Source organism: Notothenia rossii, assembly GCF_949606895.1.
Source record: "Notothenia rossii genome assembly, chromosome: 8".
Classification (NCBI taxonomy): Eukaryota; Metazoa; Chordata; class Actinopteri; order Perciformes; family Nototheniidae; genus Notothenia; species Notothenia rossii.
The window spans coordinates 6,724,629-6,750,602 of NC_136906.1; the positions used below are offsets into that span (position 1 = coordinate 6,724,629).

Here is a 25,974-nt window from a genome sequence, read left to right on the forward strand (position 1 = left end):
GATTCCGATGGCGTGATGCGACTGCGTTTGTGAGTGAGTGAGAGAGTGTGTGTGTTTTTCTTTCTTCATTCCTTTGAATGTATGTAATCTATTATGGGAACAGTATGCTCAGTGTAAGGATATCTTGCCTTGATTTATCGTATTGCACTCTTTATGCAGCTGCTGTGGCGCTGCTTTAAGGGATTTATAATAGTGTTTATATTGAGGACAGACTCCACTAATCCAACACATTTGAAATTGCTTTAGTGGAGATATGTCAATCAAAAACAGTGGTGTAAGTGACTAACTACATTTATTCAAGAAAAATTACGTTTTAAAGACACTTTAACTCCATTTGATGCTACTCCACTACATTTTGAAAGCAAATACTCCCATTTGTATACTTTGTAGGTTCATATTCTTAACAAATATAAATCAACAAATTAATTATGATGTACAATAAAGGATAAAAATACCTCCCAGGACAAAACGAATCGTTTCCTCTCCTGTAGTGTGTTACAGGTTTTAGTGCATGTTAATGGTCTGCAAAAGCTCAAATCCCTGTGTTCCCTCCAGAGGGAGTTTATCTCCCACACACTCCTCCCCCCCTGCCGGAAACACCTCAATTGGACTCCTTTGTTTACTTCAGTAACATAGTGACATCAATCTGTAAGCCTTGTACTGGCCTCTGGTTTCAGACAGAGGGTGAAAAGAGCTTTTTGAACATTAAAGGAAGGAGACATGACACAGTAGAGACACTACATACTGATATGAACCTGAAAATGAGCAGAATATTTAGGTAAAACATGTGAACACTTCTTTGAGTTTTCTAAAACAAATCCAGAAACAATTTCAATGTCTAAGATAAGCTAAGATCTTCAGTTAGTTATTTTCATAGTCAAATATTTAAACTTAACTCTCTGTAAACGATATTTCTGTAATGAGGGTCATATGCAAACTTATTTATGTGTTTTTCTTTCGTATAAACTTGAAACAGTCTGACCTATTTTCACTGAAGACAAATGAGACAAACATCTAGGGGCTACAGTCGTCACATGAAACACAGCTCATTCCTTTCTGATTGTACAACAAACACCAGTGTGTGTGTGTGTGTGTGTGTGTGTGTGTGTGTGTGTGTGTGTGTGTGTGTGTGTGTGTGTGTGTGTGTGTGTGTGTGTGTGTGTGTGTGTGTGTGTCTCTACTGACACTGACCAGCGTTCAGAGATCTGTTATAAACAAGCAGCGCTGTGGCCTTCACTGACCTCCAAATTGTGGGATTTAAAAGGCTGGCCGCTAATCCGTATTAGTTATTCCTCTTCCTATAATCACACAAAATGACAAATCACAAGCACTCACTCTGATGATACGTCCTTTTACTGTGAAAGTGAAACACACAAGATATCACAAGGCTGTTAAATAAACCGAGGATTAACAAAGGTGACATTTTAAATAAAAATAAAATATTTTCATCTTTTTATGTTACTCCCACCAAATTTTTTTGGGTGTTATTATTGAAATCTTCAATTTTTTTGCGATCTTGATACAAAGGAATAATAAATTGTCTTCTGGGGCTTTTTCCTACCAACCCAACCATCACTCAGCTTGTTTCTGTACATTCTCACACCTTTATCCTCCCTGACATGCTTTTAAGTGCTCAACGTCACCTGCTTCAACACTTAAAGTCAGATTATGTGAGTACGTACTGAGGACATTATAATCCTGATAACAAATGACTTTTCGTTTGAATTTAGGGTCAGGATCTCACTTTAAATGTACCAGAAAGACTGTAAACGCATGTGAAATGATTGTGTTTTTAGATCTCCGGTCAGGTTGATGTGTAAACATGGGGCTGGTGTGTTCAGGGCAGTATTTACAACACAGTCTGTCTCAGAGGGACTTCTGTCTCTTCACACCAACAGTGTCTCGGTTCAGAGCGTCTGACTTCGTGTCTTTACTTCTGTACCCAGACTCCTGGGTATCGTGTCTCCAGCTCGCCTCTCCTTGTCTGTTCGGTTAGTTATGATGTTTGATCTGTTCGTAAAACACCAAATCTTCCTCCTCGTCCTCTTCCTCTTCCTCAGTGCTAGCTGTTCCACCAGGACAGCAGCCCCAGCCCCGGGTCACAGATGGTCCCCTGGAGCAACAGCACAATGGGTCAGAATCAGAAAACTCTATTTATCCAAGGGGCAAATTTGGTTTCATAACAGTTGTAACATTTCAGAATTAAATTAATTATAAAAACCAAAACAATGGAATATAAATATTTACATAAACATACGATTTAAATGTCCAATAAACGCTAAAAATAAAAATAGAAAGAGAATATTCATTCAACCATGAACATTTAAATTGTGCAATAAATACAAATATTTATATAAACATAAGAAGTTAAAGTAAAATGTCCTATTGAAGATGCAATAAAATATAATACACATATTTATCTAAACATAAGAAGTAAAAAAGTTAAATAAAAAGATATTTAATTAAATAAAATATTTATATAAGCATAAGAAGTTAACGTTCAAAATGTGCAATAAAAATACAGAACAAGATATTTATATAAACATAAGAATTTAAATTGTCCAATAAAAGAGTATCTAAAAGGCTGTTTATATAACTTATAACTGTGGGGCCATTGTGTTATAGTGCCCTGGTTTTTAATACTAAATACTGTTTCCAATAGGGACTCTAAACCAGTTAAACAAACCCTGTAAATAAGTGTGTAGAGAGTTACTCATATACATAGCCCAAATCAACAAAGAGACAGCTCAAATATCTAATGATTTTCACTCTTATCAGATCTCCAGGTGTGTGTGTGTGTGTGTGTGTGTGTGTGTGTGTGTGTGTGTGTGTGTGTGTGTGTGTGTGTGTGTGTGTGTGTGTGTGTGTGTGTGTGTGTGTGTGTGTGTGTGTGTGTGTGTGTGTGTGTGTGTGTGAACATGAGTTGTGTTCTTACGATCAGAGTGTACGGCGCCTCTTTCTTCTCCACCTCCTCAGCTGGCGGCGCCACAGGCTGTCCGGGTATTACCGGCGTTTCTGCGGCGGACGGGCCCGTCGGCGACGTGTCCACAAACATCTCATCTGTCACCCTGAAACGGATGTCCTCGCCCTGGTCCATGTAGAGGTCGTGGGCCCCCTCGTCCGTCTCGTACTCCCACAGCCAGACCTGCTCCGCTTCATCACTGAGGCTGAAGATAAGGACTGGAACTACAGGCAACTCCACATCAGAACATTTTACAAATGTATTACGCGCCGTAGTTGAATACTCGATTCTGATTGGCCATTTTGGACAGTCAGCAGTCTGTTATTTGTTGATAGCAGATTGCCTAAAGATGCTCTGATCAAGGGCGGTCATATGATACGCAGAAGTCTGGATAATTTAACATCAGTGGTGGCTTAAAAAAATAACAAATGATTATTCTAATGTTCTATCAGAAAACAATCAGAAAACATCAGAAAATTAGAATCAGTTTCCATATTCGTGGACAGCAGAAACATTTGGATTCATGATGGCTAAACTGTTACATGAAAAGAGGAGAGAAGAAGAACAGGAAAACCAGAGAAGGACTCATGTAGCTGGACTTTAGAGAAATCAACAGAAGAAGACGGACAGGAAATAAACACTTAAGAGAACAGCAGAAGAAGAAAGACAGGAAGTAAACACTACTCTTAAATGACTGGCGTGCTGCATATTATCCCACATCCCTTGATACACCTGTGTGTTCTTCTTGAGATGAAATCACAGCACTTTGTTTAATTATAGTCACATTTTCAGGCAGGATACAATTTGGCGGGCTGCTGAAGAGACTCTGGAGGAATGAGGATGTCGTCAAAGAAGCCCAAGGTCACTGTGAAGCAGAGAGGGAACAGAGTCAGAGTTTACAGTGGTACTTATGTTCTGTGTGGTTTGTGTGAAAAGCAGAGACATGTGAGCCTTTAGGCCGACTGTTGTTCATGTTTTCTGTGAGACTGTGAGGTGACGTTTGACTAGTTCTTTTGATAAGACATGCAGAAGTCATGTGCTTGTAATTACACAAAACCATTAAATGAATGAATTTGGACTGTTGGTGGAATATGGTATTAAATGCATCACCTTGAGAGTACATTAGAGAATGCATATCTGAGATGTAGTAAAACATGCCGAGATGGAGAGACAGAACTTACCATGAACTCCTTCTTGACTGCAATACTTGATCTTGCCGAGTAGGATCTCATCGAGGAAAGGGTGGAAAACAACGTACCTGAAATGAACTGAGAGAACAAGCAAAGGGAGATGGGAGGGAGTCAGTAAGTGGGAGTAAAGTGAAGTGGCTCAGAGTCCATCAACCCTCCCTTTAACCACACTTAAGATCGTACAAAAGTTGCAGTAACTAAGTTTAGCTGGACACTAGCCTCTATCACTCAGCTGTCAAGTGTTTTATTATTGGATAAGAAAGTTAAACAGGAAACTGTGAGACCAAATGTATCATAAATAATCTGATTAAAACTGAGTGGAAGTGCTTTGTCAGGAAGTCATATTTATGTTGCGATGTATCTCAAATCTAATGCAGCAGTATAAACACAATACATACTGTTTTATGTCCTATATATATATATTCATGTTGCACTGTTGGAGGAGCCTGTGACTTGAAATGGAATCTTGATTGGAATGAACATGGCCTGATGCAAGTGAATGAATCTTTGTACCTATGGTGTGTGAGGCTCCGTCTCCGGGGAAGATATAGGAGTCGTCCAGTTTGGTGATGTCGTACAGGCAGATGCAGAGGCCCACGTTGAAGACCACCTGAGAGGAGGGCGGGTCACAATGATCAGATATGAGGAAATTATGATATTCCGCAAGTGCTTGGGCTCGATTGTGTACCAAAAATTGGAATACAAGAGCAAAACTGATTTGACTTTAACTGAAAGAAGCATCAAAACCCTAACTCATATTTGCTCAAATCACTGAAATGCATTTGTGTCCTTTGCTTTAAAAATATTTAAATATGTTGGTTAGAGCAGGTGATGCTTTTTGAAGTTTCACCATAGTGGAAGATACAGGACAGAAAATGCAATATAATTCAATAGAATCCTTATTTTTTGTTATATATGAGTATGTTTACCTCAGTATAGCTTATAAAAAATAATTTATAAACCTGAAAGTATCATCTCAAAGGATGATTTTGAACTTTTAATTTGAGAGCTTATTTATAGAGGGGTGGTATTGTTGTTATTGCTGTTTTACTAATGTGATTATTTTTTCTGTATTGTAGTTCTCCTGCTTCAAAAAAAGACTACATACAGTAAAGGTAATACAATAAGCTTGACTTGTATTTACGTTGCTTTAACATGTTGTGTCAAGAGTTGCTCAAATGTCTCTCAGACACACAGAGACAGACATACACACACACACAGACACACACAGAGAAACAAACATACACACAGAGAAACAAACAAACACACACACACACACACACACACACACACACACACACACACACACACACACACACACACACACACACACACACACACACACACACACACACACACACACACACACACACACACACACACACACACACACACACACACACACACACACACACACACACACACACACACACACACACACACACACACACCTTGTTGGCCAGTTTCTTGTTGAGCTCCTCGGCTATGGCCTCGTTCAGTTGTCTCTGGAAGTTCCACGGAGGGATCCTGACAGTGTCCACCATCTCCACCAACACGAACATGATACACTGTTACACACACAAACACATGCACACACACCGGTAGTGAAACACCCGGAGCGATGCAGTGTCGCTTATTTTCAGGAAAGTTTCTATTTTTTCCACCCCGAAGAAGGGAAAAGAGGGTCAACAGGTTTCCACGATCTGCCAAAAAAAACAATTTAAAGTAGAATAATCTAGAGAAAACTCAACAGTATCCATGATGTCTCCATGTGAGTATTTACGACAGTGAGGTTTTACGACATGTCGCAAAACTTAAAGGTACAGAACACAATTTTTCAGCTCTGTTTTGATGTTGATATTTCTCTTATTCTTTAAACTACTTGGCTATTTGGTTTCCACACATGTCCATGGAAATGAGAAATATGTTATTTTTTAAAGGGAAGTAACAAAGTAGATTTACTCAAGTACTGTAGTTGACATTTTATACTACTTTTTACTTCTACTCCACTACAATTCAGAGGTAAATCGTGTAATTTTACTCCACTAGCTTTATTTAATACATAACATTACATTACATGTCACTTGTTAGACGCTTTTATCCAAAGGGACTTACATACTCAATACTGTGGGCAATCCCCACAGGAGCAATTTGGGGTGAAGTGTCTTGCCCAAGGACACAACGACATGCTGACTGCAGTGGGGTTTGGAACCTGTGCTCCCCTGATCCGAATACCAACGCAGTGCCCACTGCGCCACACGGCTCTTTTTGGATTACAGATTTGGATTAACGAATATAATCAAGTGTTAAATCAGACTTTAGTTCCACCTGGAGTAAATTCACAAGCTACCCTGCAGTATGCAAAGTCATTCAAACTAGCTGCATCTTTACCAGCTTTGAGAACACTTTAATGATCAATCATTATAAAACATATCATATATATTATTCTGAAATGGACCAATCTGCATGACTACTTTTTGGTACTTTAAGTACATTTAAATGCTAATACTTTTCGACTTGAGTAACATTTTGATTCCAGGACTTTTACTGTAACAGAGCATTGCTACACTCTGGTACTTCTACTTTTACTCAAACAAGATCTGAGTACTTCTACCACCTCTGGTAAACGGTGAATAAACAAATGCTATTTTTTTTGTTGTTGATCTGAATTACTTGAATTAAAAGCTTATTAGATTAATAGCCTAATACTTTTAAAGCACAACGCACATACTTCTGTGAACACTACAATTCACAGTAAATACTAGTACCGAGTATCTATCGGAATTTGAAGGTATATAAAATCAGATTATATATGAATGAGGGAAAGTATGTAAACACTGTGTACCGATTTGATCAGGACGTCACTGTGACACTAACAATCAAATGATCGTTTCTCTGATATCTTACACTAAGAAAATAAATCACAAAAACATTCACTTCATAATTTCATTTTTATTAATTTACCAGTCATTTTGTGAAGATAGTTTTTAATCTCTCAAGCAATAAAACCGCAGACGATTGAACAATCTACTTTTACAAAGAATGTAATGCTGAAACCGGAGTGTGAGGGGAATCATCACTACGGGAAAAAACATCGGTTCATATATTCCATATTTATTTAGCTGTTTCTGAACCCATGAAGCATGATGTGAAGGATATTTCAAACACACCAGAGGAAGCCTGACGCCCGAGTACAAAATTACACCACAGACATGCGTTTTGTTAACAACGTAATTTGATTTGTCACTTTACAGTAGCACTTTTAAAAACTCAGGGTTACATTAGCAAACTGTGATTCACAAGCGGCTGGTTTTAAATGTGCAAAGGATGATCAGATTAATCAATATTTTTGCAAGATGATATTTGAAAAAGACATTGATCGTGTTGAATTCTGTAGGAAACAACTCCCTGTACATATTCAAATAATGATGGGCATTTCACAGATCACATAATAATGGGTGACTCATGGATACTTCAACATATTCATTAGGCATCTTTGGCAGTAAATCTGAATACAGTGGCAAGGAGTGTGTATGATTTCCAGTTGAATATACGTCTTAAACGTTGGGTGTCCGCTCTTTCAAATCACCTTCTTCCCTAAAAACGATTTGAACAAAACTAAAAATCAAAAAAAGTCCCCTTCCTAAAAGTCACTGTTGAAGGAGACAGCTACAATCCAATATCTGTGCTTTAATTTACCCACAATGCAAATTGTTTTGCTAACCCATTAAATGCATGTATATTCAGTTTATTGAGGGCCACAGAGGGGGCTCTACATCATGACATATTAGATTGAACTCATTTAGACAGGCAGCCAACAGCATGTTACTCACTCTCCTTGTTTATATATATATTTATCTATTTCATTATTTATGTACACGCCCCTATACAAAGTGCAGCTATATATATCACATCATTTACACACGGGTCCAAACTTTCTTTAGTACATAGGGATTTAGCTCAGGAACTGTAAAGATTCATCCAGTGATTTTACTGTGAAGATGTATCGTGATTATTACTAACACAACAGAGATGTGCGCTGAAGATGTAAATGTTTGCAGTGGATAAAAGAAGCTTGGCAAAGTAGTCCTAAAACCACTCTCCTAACCCTACAGAGTGCTGGTGTACAGGCGTCTGGACACGAGGTTGAGCGTTAGTTTGTGTAAAAGGACAGCAGGCTATCTCATGCTATGGAGAACCAAACCTCAACATGAGAAAGCATTCAGATGATTGGTCAGCTGGCCGGCTCTGTTGTGATTGGTCAACCGCTTAGAGATGTCCCGCCCCTTAGCCTATCACGTACAATGTGTTGGAGCGCTAGCCAGTAGAAGTGCGAGTGTCAGGTTGAGGTTTGGTCTGCATTGACACGCCTAAGTGAGAGCAACAAGAGACAGGGTGAGCAAAGAGGGAAGCGATCACAGACTGATGTTAACCACCAAAGAAAAGGTTTACACACAAAGGACAAAACACAGCTGGAAAGAAGTCAAATCGGAGCGTCCGTCACTAACAATGGCTGTATGTGCTGTGGTTCCAGTCCCAAGTTTTCACTCAATGGGAGGTTTTATCACATGACAGATTTAGCAAAGAGCAAGCGAGCGTTGGACGAGCAGCAGGGAGTAAAATCTGGGCGAGATTAAGCATGAAAAAGGACGTGAGAGAGGATGGCTGTAGTTGTACCGTAACAGCGCAGCATGGGATATCAATAATGCTTCTACAGTAAATCCTTTTGCCTGGTAGTTTGTCTACAGTGTGGCTCTCAGCTACAACAGGTCCATGAGGGGGAATCTAGCAGCCAAACAAAGACGAACAATGACTGAAAACGAATGGATTTCACGTGCATTTGGTGCAATGTTATAATAAATAGGGATGATGTTAAGGGAAAAGTACAATCATAGGCCTTAAATAACTTTCGATTTGAGAGACATTTGGATGGAAATGATCAAGACAAACACTTCAAAGGATGTGTGATGGAGAACTTTTACATTTTAGAGTGGATTTTACAGTAGATATTAAAGCAGGATCTTTCAACTCGTCTGCTAACATCTTTTTTTAATATAATATTCTGTATCTAGATCAGGTTTGTATACTTCAGACAAAAGGTAACGGTGTTCTTTATGTTAATGCTTCAAACAGACTGTATTTTCACTAAAGTAGGAAAATAAATGGCGTGTTATATCCGATTATTATTATTATTATTATAGGAGTGCTGTCTGTATGAGTGATGCTGCCTGTTTCAGGATCTAAGCTGTGGTTCTGTCGTCGGGGAGTGCAATAGCATTAATCCTGGCTGTGCGTGAACTGTACGTGCTCGTGTGTGTGTGCGCTTCTCGTCTGTACAGCGACCTTGTGTGTGTGTGTTTTCTTTAATTGAGCATCACTACAGTTGTCCCTAAACCAACTAAAGTCTGGTTACCATCCATCGTCTCTAGGCCCACGTTTCTCCCCTTCTTAACCCCAGCCAAGGCCCCTCATTGGACCCCTACTGGCCCCTCCTTCCCTCGTCTTCATCAATTACTGGAGCTCCTTCATCCTGTTGAGGGCGGAGCCGGCCTGGAACCACTCGATCTGATTCTTGTTGAAGGTGTGGTTCAGAGTGATCGACTCCTGGCTGCCGTTGCTGTGTTTGATCACTGCTGTCACGGGCTGGGGGGGGGCAGAGGATGGAACAATCATTTATCGTGTTTTTCAAAAAGATACAGTCATTAAAAAAGGAAAATGTCCTGTCTCTGTGATCATAAAGTAGGTGTAGGCGCTGTAAAAATACTGTGTTAGCACAAAAACACTAATACAATTTACACTTCCCATAATTAGGGGTTGGGTAGGGGAAATGAAATGTATATCACAATATATATATATCTTTCTATATTTTGCTGTAAAGGTTTTATGAGATAAGATTAGATATACTTTACTGATGCCACATTTTGTGAATGTTAAATCTCATTAATAAAATTAAATTAAAAAACTATATTAAACAAAATGCATGTGTTTATAAGCTACATGTAGGAATGAAAGTGAGGAATGGGGCTACTGAGACCGACGGTAAATAAAGAATCATAAAATAAATGTTTTTAGACCACTAAGAAAGTGAACATGAAATAGTAGAAAACCCAAAATGATTAACCTAAATGTACGGTCCTGATAACTAGCTAGCTAATATGTCTCCTTTAAGAGAAGGTCAGCTGTCCTGTGGATCGATATTTCATTGTCAAGACTGCTCACCTTGCCGGGAGCGAAGGTCTTCAGTCCAGTGATTGAGATCTTGTCGTCGGGGCGGATCTTGTCGTAGTCTTTGGGGTCGGCAAACGTCAGAGGAAGGAGGCCTTGTTTCTTCAGGTTGGTCTCTGAGAGCAGGAGAGGAAAGATGGAAATATGAAACCCAACAGCGTCATACTGGACGTCAGGTAACCAGAGAACAGCTCCTTGTGTGTCAGGAGAATATCGATTACAGAGATATACAAGGTCATGGAGAATAATGCATGCGAGTGTGTGTGGCAGGTGGTTATTGATTAGCGCTTCTCAACATGAATACGCTATTCACACAGAATGCATGCCGTTTTTTGCCAAGACCGAGTACCGAGTAATCAACCGCATTTCTTTTGTGTCTTTCATGTTCTAATGAAAAGTATTCACACAAATGATTGCAGGCTTTCAACATGAAGCCTCCTGTAACAAACTGGCTCTAATGGACACTAGTGATTACTCGGAGACTCTCTTAGGAGACATCCTTTTTCTCACAGACTGTAAACATGCCAGTAAATAGTTTGTTCTGAAACCATAACACTCATTGAGACACTGCCTCTCTTTGACAGGGATTAGTTAAATGAATGGTTTGAGTGAAAGTGGAATAAAGACAGATAGATTGTTTTCCATCTGTGGCGGTAAACGGACCGTGGATTCTGGCGAAGCTCTTGACGATGATGGCGCGTCCTCCCAGGTGTCGAGGCTCCAGGGCGGCGTGCTCTCTGCTGGATCCCTCTCCGTAGTTATCGTCTCCAACCACCACCCAGTTCACTCCATTGGCCTTTAACAAAGAAAAGGAAGTAGTTGAAGCGCTGTTGGGACCAGGGTAGAGAAGACAAAGAAGTCCCATGGAGGAAACTGGGAAATGGGTTCCTCAGAAGGCAACTCGAATAAGAATGGGGCTTTTTTCTTTGTTAGCACGAGCATACAGCATGCTACACAATCCACCTTCAGTTAGGTTCATCGGGTACACTAAAACAAAGCAGTAACAATGGAATAAAGTGGGACTTTCTACGGTTCTTATGGGCCGTTTCTTGTCGAATTTTGATTTAAAGAGAGACACTTTTATCCAAAGCCACTAGTGTACACTTCACTATGGTAGACATTTTTGGGGTTAAGTATAAAGGACACTCAAGATGTTAACAAAGGGGACTCGGGATCGATAAATCAATATGTTGTGTCAAATCATTGATTGATTTAATAGTAGCCTTGTAATAAGAGGGAGAATAGGCCGGTCTTTAGGGCAAAAGGATCTTGAATCACCTTCTAAAACATTTACATGTAAACCCCTAACCCAAACTCAAACTCAAATACACAGTGGGCCAAAATTAAATGGGTACTAGTCGAGGGCCGGACTGGTTCAATGTTTATTGCAGAACTTATTGAAATGAACTTATTGCACATATTAAACCTGGAACTAACAAAGCTTCAATGATTGCCTATAAAAACAACATTAAACATTAAATAATCAGTTGCATTCATTTCTTATGGCTCTATCTGCAGCTTCTCCAGAGTCATTTCTTATGATTACATTTTCCCACAGGCAAACAACAGCTTCAAGAAAACTATTTCCCTCAAAGAGAAAACCAAACATGCCCTGTTGTCGTGAGAGAGAAAGTGCTGAAGGAAACATCCATTAGACTCAGTGTGCTGCTCTGTGATGCTAGCTCAGATACTTGGCATCTCATCTTGGGTGCAAGGTCATCAATGTTTGGTCTCAGGCTCTGAGCTGAGGAGACCCTCAGGATGGAGTGAAGGTGTGCGTGCAATATACCGACGGGCCAGATCTAATAGTAATTAGAAATTATCCTGCGGGCCGAAATGAAATCCACCAAGGGCCTGATTTGGCCCCCGGGCCTTGAGTTTGACACGTGGACCCTAACCCATCACAGTCCCCCTGCTTCCACTCCTACTGCTATTTATTAAATGTTTACTTTATTATTTGCCCCTTTTGTTTGTTTGTTTGTTTGTTCACCATGTAAAGCAGCCTTGGGTCCCTTGAAAGGCGCTATACAAATGTAATCTATTATTATTAAAGTATAAAAAAGGTAAAACATATCATCAACAGTGGAAAGGGTCCAGGCTCACCTTGTAGTGGCGGGCCACGTCGGGCACTCCTGCGAACTCTCCCGTCAGCAGGTTCTTCACCTTGTTGATGGCCTCGTTGTCGATGTTCACGGCTCCGATCAGCATGTTGTTGGAGATGTTGTCCAGATGGCCGCGGAACTTCAGCCAGGGCCCGGCGGCACTGATGTGGTCCGTGGTGCACTTTCCCTTCACCTAGAGGGACAGAAGTCAAAGTCAACTTTATGTCAATCTTTCAGTTTGTGTTTACAGACACAGAGATCGAAAATACCGTTTACCACAATCCCGAATACGAAAATATGCATTATCCTATGTCAAACAATCAACAGACACATTTATAAATATGCACACATTAAGACATAAATAAAAGCATAACAATCAATATATACAAATAACATATAGAGGATCAGAAAAGATGTACAAATTCAACAATGTGTATTCCCATCACAAACCAGCACTAATAGTTCTGTGGAGTTTCTCTTGTCTTCGCTGCTCACCTTGATGAGGACCCTCATTTCCTCCATGTCTTTTCCGTGCCACCTGTCGAAGGGCTCCAGCAGCTGCAGGCGGTTACTGGAGGGGCTCACGATCACCTGAACACACCCAGATCACTGTTAGACATGAAGACTCGTCCAAACATGTATTCTTTTATTGACATTTGGCAGCAAACATTTAAAGTGTTTTTCAAGACATAGTAATCGTACAGTTTGTCTGTTCGAATTTCCTTTTTTTACACAAAGATAAAATAAAAACAGTACGAACTTTAGGGAGTGATCAGGACTTCACAGTAAAATCATACGTTTGTAAAAATAAAATCTGGCCTATGAGATTTTACGAAATCAGTCCACTTTCTCCATCCCGACACAAACAGTTCCAGTTTGTGATTGACAGATGAAGTTATCCCCTCCATTTTGTAAATGTCCAAGGATATTTTTAAAGGACAGAGGTGCAGACAACTTGGTTTGTAACATTTAGCCAACATTTGTAGCAATTAGATTATCAGTCAGTGTCCTTATTTAAGTTTATTTTAGCAGTTGTTTATGCTTTGGTTTTGAAGGCACCAGTTGATTTGGGTAATCATTGGATGCAGGTGGATGAATGATCAGACACCAGAAAGGCAGATGGTTTTTAAACAGAGGAGAGAAAGAGGACGTTATTGTAAACCCTTTGTTCTTTGGAGGCTGGGTCATTGACACCCAAGGAAAACAAACTGTAAACTAAATGATTGCCCGGATAATGACTTCCATCCTGCGTAAAATTAGCTGCCTGCTGCCTCAGTTGCAGTTTTGTTCAATTAGTTTTAGCTTTAAAGATCAAAGAGCTGCAAAATGCTGTTAATTATTTTTGTGTACTGCTTCAAGCCAGTGTGCGAAATACCCGTCAATAATCGGGGGGGTCCCCATCTCCCGTTTATTGCTCAATATACCGGTCGAAGATTTCTCAATATTCAGTAGGCCTATTATACAATATTTCATGGATGCAAGCCATGTAGTCTATAGCAGCGTTTCTCAACCGGGACGCCGCCCTTCCGTCAAATAATTCTATATTCTGACGTTCAATGAATGAATGAATGAATGAATGAATGAATACGCGACCGTTAAAGAGCAGAAGATATTTGTGAATTAATGTTTTGAATTATGAATACTGGACATAAGTTTAAAAAAACATTTTAGTGACGATTGCAAGTGACAAATACATCTAGACCCCCCTCAAATGTTGCTGTTGAAGCTTTCAGGGGGGCTCAGGTGTTAATCAGGGGGGTCGAGCTCCCCGGACCCCCCCCAAGCTCTTCTGGGTTTATTTCAGAAGACGCTCAAATCACTATGAAATGGCTGTATTGGTGCCGTGCTGCTTTCTGGATGGTCATGATAAGATAAAATATCTTTGGAGAGAAGAATCACCGTCAGGGAGGCGCCGTCGGCGGGGGGGTGCTGGTAGGTGTCCTGGCCCGGGTCGAAGTCTTTGGAGGGGAGCTCGTCACCGGTGGGGGGCTCCAGCATGAACTTCTCTCCGTTAGCGGCGGTCAGGTAGTCGGTCTCTGGGTTGAAGTCGAGGGTCCCAGCGATGGCCATGGCTGTGACGATCTATATTCAATTACATTATAAGCATTGAGGTTGAGTCAATGACACACACACACACACACACACACACACACACACACACACACACACACACACACACACACACACACACACACACACACACACACACACACACACACACACACACACACACACACACACACACACACACACACACACACACACACACACACACACACACACCTCTTGTATGCATGTTTTTTATGAATCTGTTCCCTTATGTTTATTTATTGTGTTCCTTTCTGTTGTCTTATTAAATGCACTTTGAATTGCCTCCGTGTCTGAAAAGGTGCTACATAAATGAACGTACCTTAGCTACCTTACCAACTATACTGTATCCATGAGCTACTGTAAGTCTGTATTCAGAACTTCTGAGCTCGAGTCTGGCTTCATGCAGTACTTCTTACCTCAGGAGAGGTGACGAAAGCATGAGTAGCCGGGTTAGCATCATTCCTGGCGGTGAAGTTCCTGTTGTAGGACGTGACGATAGTATTCTTCTCTCCCTTCTTCACATCCTTCCTGAAGCGAGTCAAAACACAGAGCATGTTAATCTGAGGCGTTGTGGTTAACATACATCTGTTTTATTTGATCTTCAGACTTTACTTTGTATATTTTTTGCAGTGAGCAACCCGTTTAAAATCTGTTTACAAGACTGACATATTAAATCCCTAGTGCTGGCTCATAGTAGATACAGAGTTCATTACATGCAGTGATATAGAAGTGTGGGAACAAACAACATTTGGATGATTTCCCTGGAAACTGAAGTAGTCAACAATCATTAGGTGGGGAACACTTCTACAAAATGTAATCTGTGATTTTATAACGGAGGTGCGTACCTGTCCCACTGACCGATGCAGGGTCCACAAGCATTAGCGAGGACAACACCACCAACATCACGCAGGATCTTAGACTGGAAGAGGGACATTATGAATTAGAGTAAATCCTTTCCTTGTGCTGAAAGAAAATGCCTGCATAGTATGGGTCACTAGCAGGGTTTCCGTTAGACGGTAATTACCGTTTTTTAGCTGGTAAAATTGAATAAAAACCGGTAAATTCAAAATGAGAAACTGACGGGCTGTCAGGAGAGAGAGGGAGGGAGAGGGTGAGAGAGAGGACCCGTTTCTCCCGTGTTGTTGTTCAAAGTTAATGTCTTTTTGAATAATGTACTTCTTCTACTACAAGTAGTTTGTTTGAATGTAATAATTATGTTGTTTGCGGAATCATTTATTGAAAAATGAATCTGAATATTTCGATCTGTTACGATTATAATCTGAAGCAATATAAAATGACTCCCATTAACTGAGTTTTCAACATCAGCATATCCGGTCCTAGTCCGGTAATGACCTGCTAACGGAAACTCTGCAACACAATTCTAATTATTATGATTGAAACCCTGGTCACTAGTTAAATGTTAGTGGGACTGTGACTCACATATCCGTCTCTCTCGATGGTGGCGCGGATCTGCTCGGAGCCGGGGGTGACGGTGAACTGGGCTTTGCACTTCAGACCTTTATCCAGAGCCTGTTTGGCCAGAGAAGCCGCCCTGCCCATGTCCTCGTAGCTGGAGTTGGTGCAGCTGCCGATCAGACCTGCAGGAGAGGAGAAATCAGAACAAGGAGGCGCAGTTTACTTTGTTTATACAGCATAGAGTTATTCTATCAGAGCATGTATCAAAAGTAGGTAAACAAATCTTCACTTTATAGAACAATAGGTAGAGTAACAATGTAAATAGTAATTAACACCAGGGCAAACTAAATCCCACCCAGACAGAAGACAAACAGACAAACAACAAATAAACAAATAGAAAACCAGTCAGCTAAAATAAAAACGTCAATAATAAACAATAAATGTCAGAACGACGGCAGCACCTCCCCGCGCCGGGCCCCAATTAGCTACGAAATAGTTTTTCACATTATTCTGCATATGAAACGAGAGAAGATTGTGGAAAAGGAGAACACTCACTTATTATCTTAGTAATATCGTATTTATTCTTTCAATGACTGGACTTCTATTGCACTCTTTACTAATTCCACCCTGAAAGGCCTCATGACAGGCTGTAATGTGAGACCCGGTCAATAGCACAGCTCATAGGAACAAAGGAAGAAATATCAACTTTCACTAGACAAAGCATTAAAACCCTGTAAGAGAATACAGCTAACGTCACAGATACTGACCGACTTTCACCTCCAGGGGCCAGCCGCTCTTCTTAGCCGTGGCCCCGATTTCAGACACAGGGTGGGCCAGGTCGGGGGTGAAGGGCCCGTTGATGTGGGGCTTCAACTGTTGGAGAAGAGAGAGTTTTTTTTTTTAATGGACAACACTTGAAGCCTCCTTGGACTGACTTTGCCTTACAACATATGCAAGGTTTCGTAGGTCACGGGCCGTTTCTCAATCGCGAGGATGCTTGCTTGGTAGCACATGTCTTCCGAGTCACTTCCTTCAGAAGCGAGGCAAGAATCCTTCCTGGCATTCGGAAAACGAAGAGTGGAGCAGGCTAGCAAGTGTGCAGGTGTGCGTCATACGAGAGGCCCCGCCTTACATTTCCCGCCACGGATTTGGGGAAATTGGTCCGTGCGCAAAGCATTGTGGGGATTTGAAGGACGCGAAGTCTACCCATGTGCAGCCTCGAAATTACCCCCAAACCAAGGACGCGGCCTCGGTGGAATTCCAAGTATGCTGGAGATTGGAACAGTCCTTCGGCGGCACTTGATGACGTAGTATCCTTGAAATGTTGGCTTGGAAGCCCGTTTCCTCGAGATTGAGAAACGGCCAGGGATTCTTTTAGTGTAGATTTTTGTTTTACTGCTCAGCTTCGGGTCATTTATTAAACTTTTTTCTTTTTTTGTTTATGCAGTTCTATGTTGAAAATCTTATCCTAACATAAAATAACATTTCATAGCAGGAAAATCCTCAAAACTGAAAAGATCCGAGATTTATTTTTGACATTTTCAACTGTTTGGAGGAGATAGTTTATTTTTTAATGGACACTTGAAGTCTCCTTCGAGTAACTTTGACTTACAACATACTGTATGCAAGTTTTTGTAGGTCAGTGATTCTTAATGTAGATTTTATTTATTTATGTATTAAGCTAATGAATTTATTTGTGTGCAGTGGAAGTTCTTATAAAAATAAAAGAATATTTCATGGCGGCAAAATTCTCAAAACCTAAATGATCCCAGATTTCTTTTTACACATTGTATAATTCCCTGTCAGTATTAAAACGTAAAGTATCTGGATTTCTTTGTATAACTAAAGCTAGTACATATTTAATTAACTCTAGATCAGGACTATTCAATTGGCGGCCCCGGGGTGATATTTACTGGCCCTTTGAGTATAATGTTAAAAGTAATCTACTTTTTTTAATGGGGCCAGAGTGCCTTTATTCCAGAGAAGGTGTTACATTGAGAGATAGAGGGGAAAGGGGAAGACATTGCCTGAAAACTTCAGCGGGCTTGGGTTTCGAACCCACCTGCTAGCTACTGTAGTGACAAACTGTCATTGATTGCATCTCTGCGTGACTGATTAGATCATTTCACCTAAATTAAATTAAATCAAATGAAATGATGTTGTTGAATTAGCTTCACATGTCGGCCTACTGAGTTCTGAACTTGCCATTTAGATCTATAAAGGCCTTGGGGCTATTTTGTTTGATTTAATTAAACACAATATATGCACTCCACTGTATCTGAAGCTCTTAATTTGATTGCTCATATTTCAAGCCATCTTTTTCCCCGGCCCCTTGCTTTGGATCATCTTCATCAACCGGCCCCATTCCAAACTAATTGAATAGCCCTGCTGTAGATAGTCTGGATTTGGGACAGACCTATAAAAACGTCTTACATTACATGATTCGTGTAAATGTTAAGACTCACCTCGCTCAGGTTGATCTCAATGACCTGATCGTATTCACAGCCGTTATCTGGAACCAAGTCTTCTTTGAACTGATCGGCCAACACAGCGATCTCTGAGAGGGAATGAAGAAGGAGGAGAGGAAGCTGTCGGTAAAACACGTTTCATAAATACTAAACTGAGACTGACGGAAAGAGACTGACCTCCACGGCCGGTTTTCTCCATGTACGTCTTCATGCGGTGGTTGTAGGGGAAAACGGACGTGGTGGCTCCGATCTCAGCGCCCATGTTACAGATTGTGGCCATTCCTGTAAAAAAACAGTGTTCTTTTTAGCCTACGAGTAAAATAAACTAAAGTTGAAGCAACTAATATTTTATTCCAGCAAGGAATGGGTGAATGTTAGTCGATACGCCTGTGTTGATAGTTAAGTTAATCAAATATATCATACAAGATATATTTTTCACCGTGATTATTTTTGCTGAAATGTATATTGCCTGTTGGGTTTACATGCATGTTTGTTTAGAAATATTGTCACCAACATTTTAGCCAACATGAAGACAGAATGAAAATGTACATCCCGGCAGAAATCAATAAATAACAGACTGACAAAAAGAAAAATATCATGAATTATTAAATACCTTAAACGATACTTCTGTAATTGATCTGAATTATTTCTGGGAAAATGTATCGTCTAATGAAAGTAGTGATTGTGCCAGGCCTAGTCGTTGAAGCGGTCTCTGTTCTCCCTCTTATTTTTAGTACTTGTAATGAATGTGATGTTGACCTGTGCAGGAGATGGAGTCCACTCCAGGCCCGTGATACTCCACGATGGCTCCGGTGCCGCCCTTCACAGTCAGGATGCCGGCCACCTTCAGGATCACGTCTTTCGGTGAGGTCCATCCAGACAAACTTCCCGTCAGCTTCACTCCAATCACCTGAAGGGAAAAATACGCACAGGTTTAAACAAATAGAAAAAAACAAAACAGACTTTAGTGACTGAAAACAGGGTTCAGAGTGCTAATTAAATACAAATAATTATAGGGAGATTTTGAACACTCTCCACCGTGAGAGACTGCTTGCTACATCAAGAGGGAATGACGGGCTATTTATGAGGATCTGGTCACCTTTTCTGGATTATTTGCGTACTGACCTGAAAGCTTTACTTCTCGGGGGGGGGGGGGGGGGGGGGGGGGGGGGACTCTTTTGCGGATTGAAATGATATTCCTCATAGTTTTATATGTTTGATTGATATTCCAGCACGATGTGTATGTATATGTATACACATATTTTATTTATCCTTTGTGGTCTGTCTATATTATTGTGATTTTGTAAATGAGGATTATTATTCAATTGTTGTCAAATTGAGAATGTGCTGTGTGGCTGTCTGTGGGGGGGGGAGGGTGTTGTGCATTGTTCTGTATGTTGCGTTAAACACAATAAAAAGAGTATTAATAAAAAATTAAAATAATTAACAAGATGTCAAAAACTCACATTGGGACACTTGAGCTCCCAGGGGATTCCTGCCATGACGTCCACAGCGTCCGCTCCACCCACTCCGATGCAGATGGAGCCGAGGCCACCGCCGTTGGGAGTGTGGGAGTCTGTACCAATCAGCATCACTCCAGGGTACGCATAGTTCTCCAGGATGATCTGTCCAAGGAAAGGGACGAGACACGAGTCAGTCACACTCTCCACAGACTACTGTTTTTAAATTGACTTCTTTGGAATGTGCTTTTCTGGATGGACAAATACATCATTTTTCAATGTAAAAGACATTTAAAACGTTATAATAAATCAGTGCACTGCACCTGATGGATGATTCCTGATCCGGGTTTCCAGAAGCCGACTCCGTATTTGGCTCCAGCAGAGGCAAGGAAGTTGTACACCTCCTCGTTTACTTCCTGTGTTCAGAATTATTGGTGAGGAGTTATTTTCAAATAAGGTACATGAGTATCCTTGATGTTACCACACATAATAAACTTGCATGCTGCATTAAATCCTAAATCCTGGAATTTAACAGTTATTTGATCAAGCAGGCAGCTTAAATTGAATTAAAACTATTTTTTATGACAGCTTCGGGCAGAAAACGACAATGCTGGCAGATGGACAAAGGGAATACAGTGCTATTAAGATGACCAAATGTTACCTTGACTACCATTATTTGGCTCAATTTAATTTAGAATAATGTGAGAACACAACTCAAGATAAATATATAATGTAGGTATATTCATTTTTTTGCTTTACAATCAAATCCATCATTTCCTGAATTTGCAATTTTCAACCAATGATTATGGCAATAATCAAAATCTCGATTATTTGGGTCAATAATTGTAAATGCGATTATTCATTGACTTTGAAAAAGAAATATGAACAGTATGTTTTTAACAGTATACCAGTATAATTAACAGTATAACAGTATAATTCAACTGAAAAACCCCAAAAAAAAAACAAAAAAAAAAAGTAATAATAATAATAAAAAAATAATAGTTTTATTACGATTACGTTGTAAGCCATAATCGTAATCGCGATTAAAATACGATTAATTGAGCAGCCCTACTGTACTATAAACTATAATGCAATATAATGTACTACAATATATACATATCATCTCCATCTCCATCTCTCTTTCTGTCCTCACCTTGGCCCTCTGCAGGTCCTCCACCCCTCCGATCTGAGCCTCGATCAGATGATCGCAGTGGATGGTGGAGGGCACGGCCACCCTGGGCAGACCGCTGCTGATGAACTGCAGCATGGCCATCTGGGCCGTGGCGTCCTGCATGGCCACGCGGTCGGGGCGCAGGCGCAGGTAGGTGCTGCCGCGGCCGATATCCTGCCCCACCGGGTCGTCCAGGTGACCGTACACGATCTTCTCCGACAGAGTGAGAGGACGGCCGAGCCTGGAGGAGAGGATTAAGAGACGAGGAGTGTTTATAGCCTCAGAGAATACAAGTGTGATCAATATGGCTAGAAAAACAAAACCAAATAAAAGGTTTGTCGTTGATAGAAGCTGGAGAGGTTTTCCACGTTTTGTTCGACTACATAGAAAAGATCAGTAAATATCCCCATGGTGAGTCTTAAGCTTCTATGGGCCTTAAAATGGCGGTTGCCAACAAGTGTCTAAATGAGACTACAAAACATCATCTCGCCGAACATTAGCCGCCTTTACCTTAACGGTGGTGACCATAACGTAGTTTGTTTATAGCCTAACGTTAGCTTTTTAGGGAGATCTTTACGATGCTAACTTCCAGGTAGGCAAACAAAAAAACGTACAGCATGTGGTGACCTCAGTAGGCGGGAACACCAAGACATCCAAAGTTAGCTCTGTGGGCCCTCACTAGTAATCACTCAATGTCACAAGATTAACCGTGCAGCTGCCATAAACACCTGCCATTCCTCATGAGCCAAACTGTACTCATCAGGCACTCTGTGTAGTAGGGCAACTTCTGACCTTTGGCGCACGATGTTGATGTTCTCGTGCATCTTCCCATAGTTCACGGTGCTGTTGGGCTCAAAGCGGCTCATGGCCACCTTGGCCTTGGCGTTGAAGGCCGAGCAGACATGAAAACGCCTCGCCCCGCTTCCGAGGACCAGCTAGAGCAGAGGAAACAAAGGACTGGTTTGAGAAATTGCCCCATAAACAAAGTTTTACTGTAAATAATAAAACATTAATATTTGAGTTATAGACGCAATAAAGTGCGAAAGAATGGGACCACATGTGAGGATGGTTAAAACATAACCTTGCAAAAGCACCAATAGGAAATACAATGTGTAGTGTGTAAAAACACAGAAAGAATCCTCTATTTTGGTCACAAACGGCTCGGCCAGCTTGGTTAAACATTGACATTATGATAGAAAGACAACTCTGAATTTCCTGAGCAACTCATTACTGGAGGTGAACAAAGTATATTAAGTCGATTAGTTATTGGTCATTTGTTAATCTTCTCCAATTGTACTCCAGTGTATAAAAGTGCTATATTGTTAAAAAAAACAAGAACCCTTTTTGACATATGGTTTTGCCACATAAATAAAAGACAGTCATTTAAAAAAAAAAAAAATTCTTGTACAAAGAGAAGTTCTAGCCACATTAAAAAAATTATTTTTGCTGATGATGAATTCATTTTAATGTCAGCATATGTTCGTGCTGGGAATTTTAAAAAAAGCTGTCAAAACAGGGTATGAATCTTTACTTTCTTACACAGAATCTGTGCACACTGTAAAAAGCATTTTAATAACTTAATGTCCTTTAATTGTGCATTGCAAGCTTTATTATGGAGCAAAACACAAAATATATACTCCTGCATCAAGATTCTGGAAGAAACGAAGACACTGTGACTGAATAAAGTTTTTGGCTGTCATTTGCGACAGTGGGAAACTAGGCTATATCAAGCTGCTATATTACAGGACCATATTTAAATCTGTCTTGCCAATCAGTGACCTTAGTCTATACAAGAGGGATGCTATGCTCAGTGTTGATATTCAGGGGAAAGACACTGTGCTCAGAGGAAACTGGGTGAAAGTTCACACAGCTCATATTTCAGTGGTTAGCCTCCCGCTAGGCTAGTACTGACAGTCTGATACAGGACACTGTGGATGTGTGAACACTAGAGGCACAGGCAGAGTAAATCAGAGAAGCACTATTAACAACAACAAAGAAAATCAGTGGAAATAAATCAGGAGCAGTGGAGAAAATCCTCAGAGGGTCATATCCCCTAGCTCTGGAAAATTATGACTTTTTATATAATGTCCACTCAATGCAATGCTATGCTATCTAACTAAGGTACCATCTCATAAACGTAGACTACAGCAAGTAATGACAAATCTCAAACGTATACAACTCAAGCACACTACACTGACAGCCATGTTTTTCTTCAGTCTAAAATAAAGCTCCATTTCTGTCTGAAATATAACAGGTTTTTTTCATATTAACCCTGTATTTTCCCCTTTTTTATACCATAGGATGTTATCTGATACGAATAATGGATGAGGCCACATCTGATTGTTAATAGGTGGGATGACATTATTCTGGGAGCACATTATTTGGATGTACAGTCTGAAATTTAAATACAAATAATGAGACAATAAAATGATGAATGACCAAGCAAAGCAAGCCCTTACCTAGCAGACAAAACACTAAATATAGGTACATGCATTGTTTTATAGCAGTATTTCACTTCCTTATTTCTTTTATGTATTTAGTATGTTGCACTTTTAGATGAGATTCTCATTGCAAAAACGATGTTGTAACTATTCTGCAAATGAGCAAAAAAACTAATCATTCACCACTGAGCATAATTATTTCTGTTTACAACCTATTGTATACAGCTACGTACTGAAGGCCCTGTGCTATTTAAAATGAATATATACAATCTTATTTCCTCCATTTCCCAACAAAAGATCAGAAACACAGTGCAGGGCATCACTCCCACCTGTCAGGAGGAGCTGTAATGAAGTACGCACTAAGAAAACTCTGTAACCTTGTGATCACCTTGCAAATATCAGGCCACTCGAGACCGTTTCCACACAACATCCAGCTGATATTGATTTAACTACATACTGATACTATAAAAAACACGATTTAATGTTTGTTATTGTAAACCCTGGGTGTGTTTTAGCCGTTACAAGGAGACGCTTCCATGAGTCACACGAGGACACGGTGACCTGAGTAACGGTCGCTGTCTGCGCACTTTACCCGTTAACCGTCAAACGTAAGAGAAACAAATATGACTATACAGAAACACATTTCTGTTGTCATGTATGTACTTGAAAACAACGCGGTTAGAGAGTCTGTAAAAGATAAAATAACGTTTTCTTACCCGCAGTCTGGTGACAGTCAAACAGTAAGACGCCATTTTGTTCACTGACAAAGATGTGTGTCGCCCTCATGTGACGTGACTGGCTTAGAGCCCAAGTAAGTGTACACATACAAGGAACTTGCTTGGGTGTATACATGAATATGATAGGAAGATTGTCAAACAAGGGGCAAATATATAACATGTAAAACATTATAAATCAAATAAATAGAAATATACAAAAAAATAAGAGGAATAACACTATGACAATTTATTCTGAAAATTTGTATTTATTTTATTTCATTTAATCGTTTATTTGGCAGGGACAATGCACAGTAATGAACACTTACATTTTAAGTGTTCGATCTGTTCATCTGTCATACTGATCATACAGTCAATAACTTTGTTGTTATTAGCATCTGGTTAGCTAGCAATGCTAACGAATATAAGAAGCTTTTTCTCCAACCAGTGAGGTAAAGGGACATCTTTATATGATCATAGTTATAAAAAAATAAGAGAATAAAGTAAACAGGTATAAAATACTATATTACAGTAAAAAAAAGTTGTTATTAATAAACAAGAATACAGTTTGAAAGAGTGATTTGTAAAATATCCATAAAGAAAAATAAATCTGCTTACGGTTCTGTTTCATATGGGTGAGATGTATCAATATCTCTTAATTTTGCTCTCAAAGTGCACCAGATTGATGCTTTTAACTTCAACATTTTCAAAAAATGTACCCCCCTAGAGCAGGGGTTCCCAAAGTGGGGGTCGCGAGACCCCGAGTTGGGGTCGCGAGATGATTACAAAATAAAAAGTGAAAATAAAAAAAATAAAAAATTCTTTAAAAAATTTGATTAATTTTTTCTATAATTTTTTCTTACAAATTATTATTAATAATAGCGTTTGCATAGACATTTCCATATCTAGCAATCGAAAGTGAAACTTAAGCTTGCTCCATTGCGGAGATATTCCCGCAAGAGTGGGGAAAACTGACATCAATTCACTAGCACCCCCCCCCCTCCCGTCGACAGGGGGTCGCCAGTCTCTGGCACTGTTATTTTGGGGACCCCTGCCCTAGAGGATGTTAGATCCACCCCCTACTTAAATCATGTCCACAGGGATAGGAAACTAAATACATTTGCACACACCTTGTGTCCATATCTTTCTGTTTTGGTGGTCATGCCACACCGTGCACGTGAATGCATACGCGAGTCATGGTAAAATATTTGGATTAAGAGGTTGCTTTTTCTTTGCACAGCATGAAAGAAAGGCGAAATTAATGGGCTGTGATTTTAGTATTTTTAAGCAGAGGTCAATGATTTGTACGGCCCTTTGAGGATATGGAAAAAATTGAAATGGCCCTTGAGAGGAAAAGGTTCCCCACCCCTGACTTAAATCATTCAAATGTGTCAAGCGTAACAGTGCCAGATTTAGCTTTGAGCTAATTTCCATCCGCAGTCCCTCACATAAAACATGTAAGAAGATTACATTTTACAAACATAGCAAAAACAAAATACATGATATGCAAAAAGTGCAAAAGAGTAAGAGCAGCATACACGAGTATTTATGACATGGTAATACAATATCAGCAACGACATATAAAGTGCAAGAGAAGAAACAAGAGCTACATAAAGTGCATGAGGAGATACCCCTGTGTTAAAGTGCATTTAGCGTTGATTGCACAATATCTATATTTGTACATCCAAATTTAAATTAGGAAATGGAATACATCTGTGCAATTAAAAAAAATGGG

General features: G+C 40.0%; 2 protein-coding genes across 2 annotated transcripts; both read right to left on the minus strand.

Annotated features, from left to right (window-relative positions):
* Positions 1–1,331: 1,331 nt before the first annotated feature.
* polr3h (polymerase (RNA) III (DNA directed) polypeptide H) lies at positions 1,332–5,950 on the minus strand. The gene is made up of 6 exons (XM_079642259.1): positions 5,604–5,950; positions 4,666–4,762; positions 4,144–4,230; positions 3,764–3,827; positions 2,936–3,161; positions 1,332–2,113 (listed from the first exon to the last, which is right to left on the minus strand). The coding sequence occupies exons 1-6, from the start codon at positions 5,712–5,714 to the stop codon at positions 2,063–2,065; spliced, it is 636 nt and encodes a 211-aa protein (XP_079498385.1). The 5' UTR covers positions 5,715–5,950; the 3' UTR covers positions 1,332–2,062.
* A 1,134-nt stretch (positions 5,951–7,084) lies between these two features.
* LOC307014389 (aconitate hydratase, mitochondrial-like) lies at positions 7,085–24,377 on the minus strand. Its single transcript, XM_079642244.1, has 18 exons — positions 24,243–24,377; positions 21,878–22,020; positions 21,068–21,326; positions 20,238–20,330; positions 19,921–20,079; positions 19,214–19,364; positions 18,632–18,736; positions 18,452–18,543; positions 16,754–16,859; positions 16,011–16,168; positions 15,416–15,489; positions 14,987–15,098; positions 14,379–14,561; positions 12,975–13,070; positions 12,481–12,672; positions 11,041–11,173; positions 10,372–10,493; positions 7,085–9,795 (listed from the first exon to the last, which is right to left on the minus strand). Exons 1-18 carry the CDS (start codon positions 24,276–24,278, stop codon positions 9,664–9,666), a joined length of 2,346 nt encoding a protein of 781 aa, XP_079498370.1. The 5' UTR covers positions 24,279–24,377; the 3' UTR covers positions 7,085–9,663.
* Between the last annotated feature and the right edge of the window lie 1,597 nt (positions 24,378–25,974).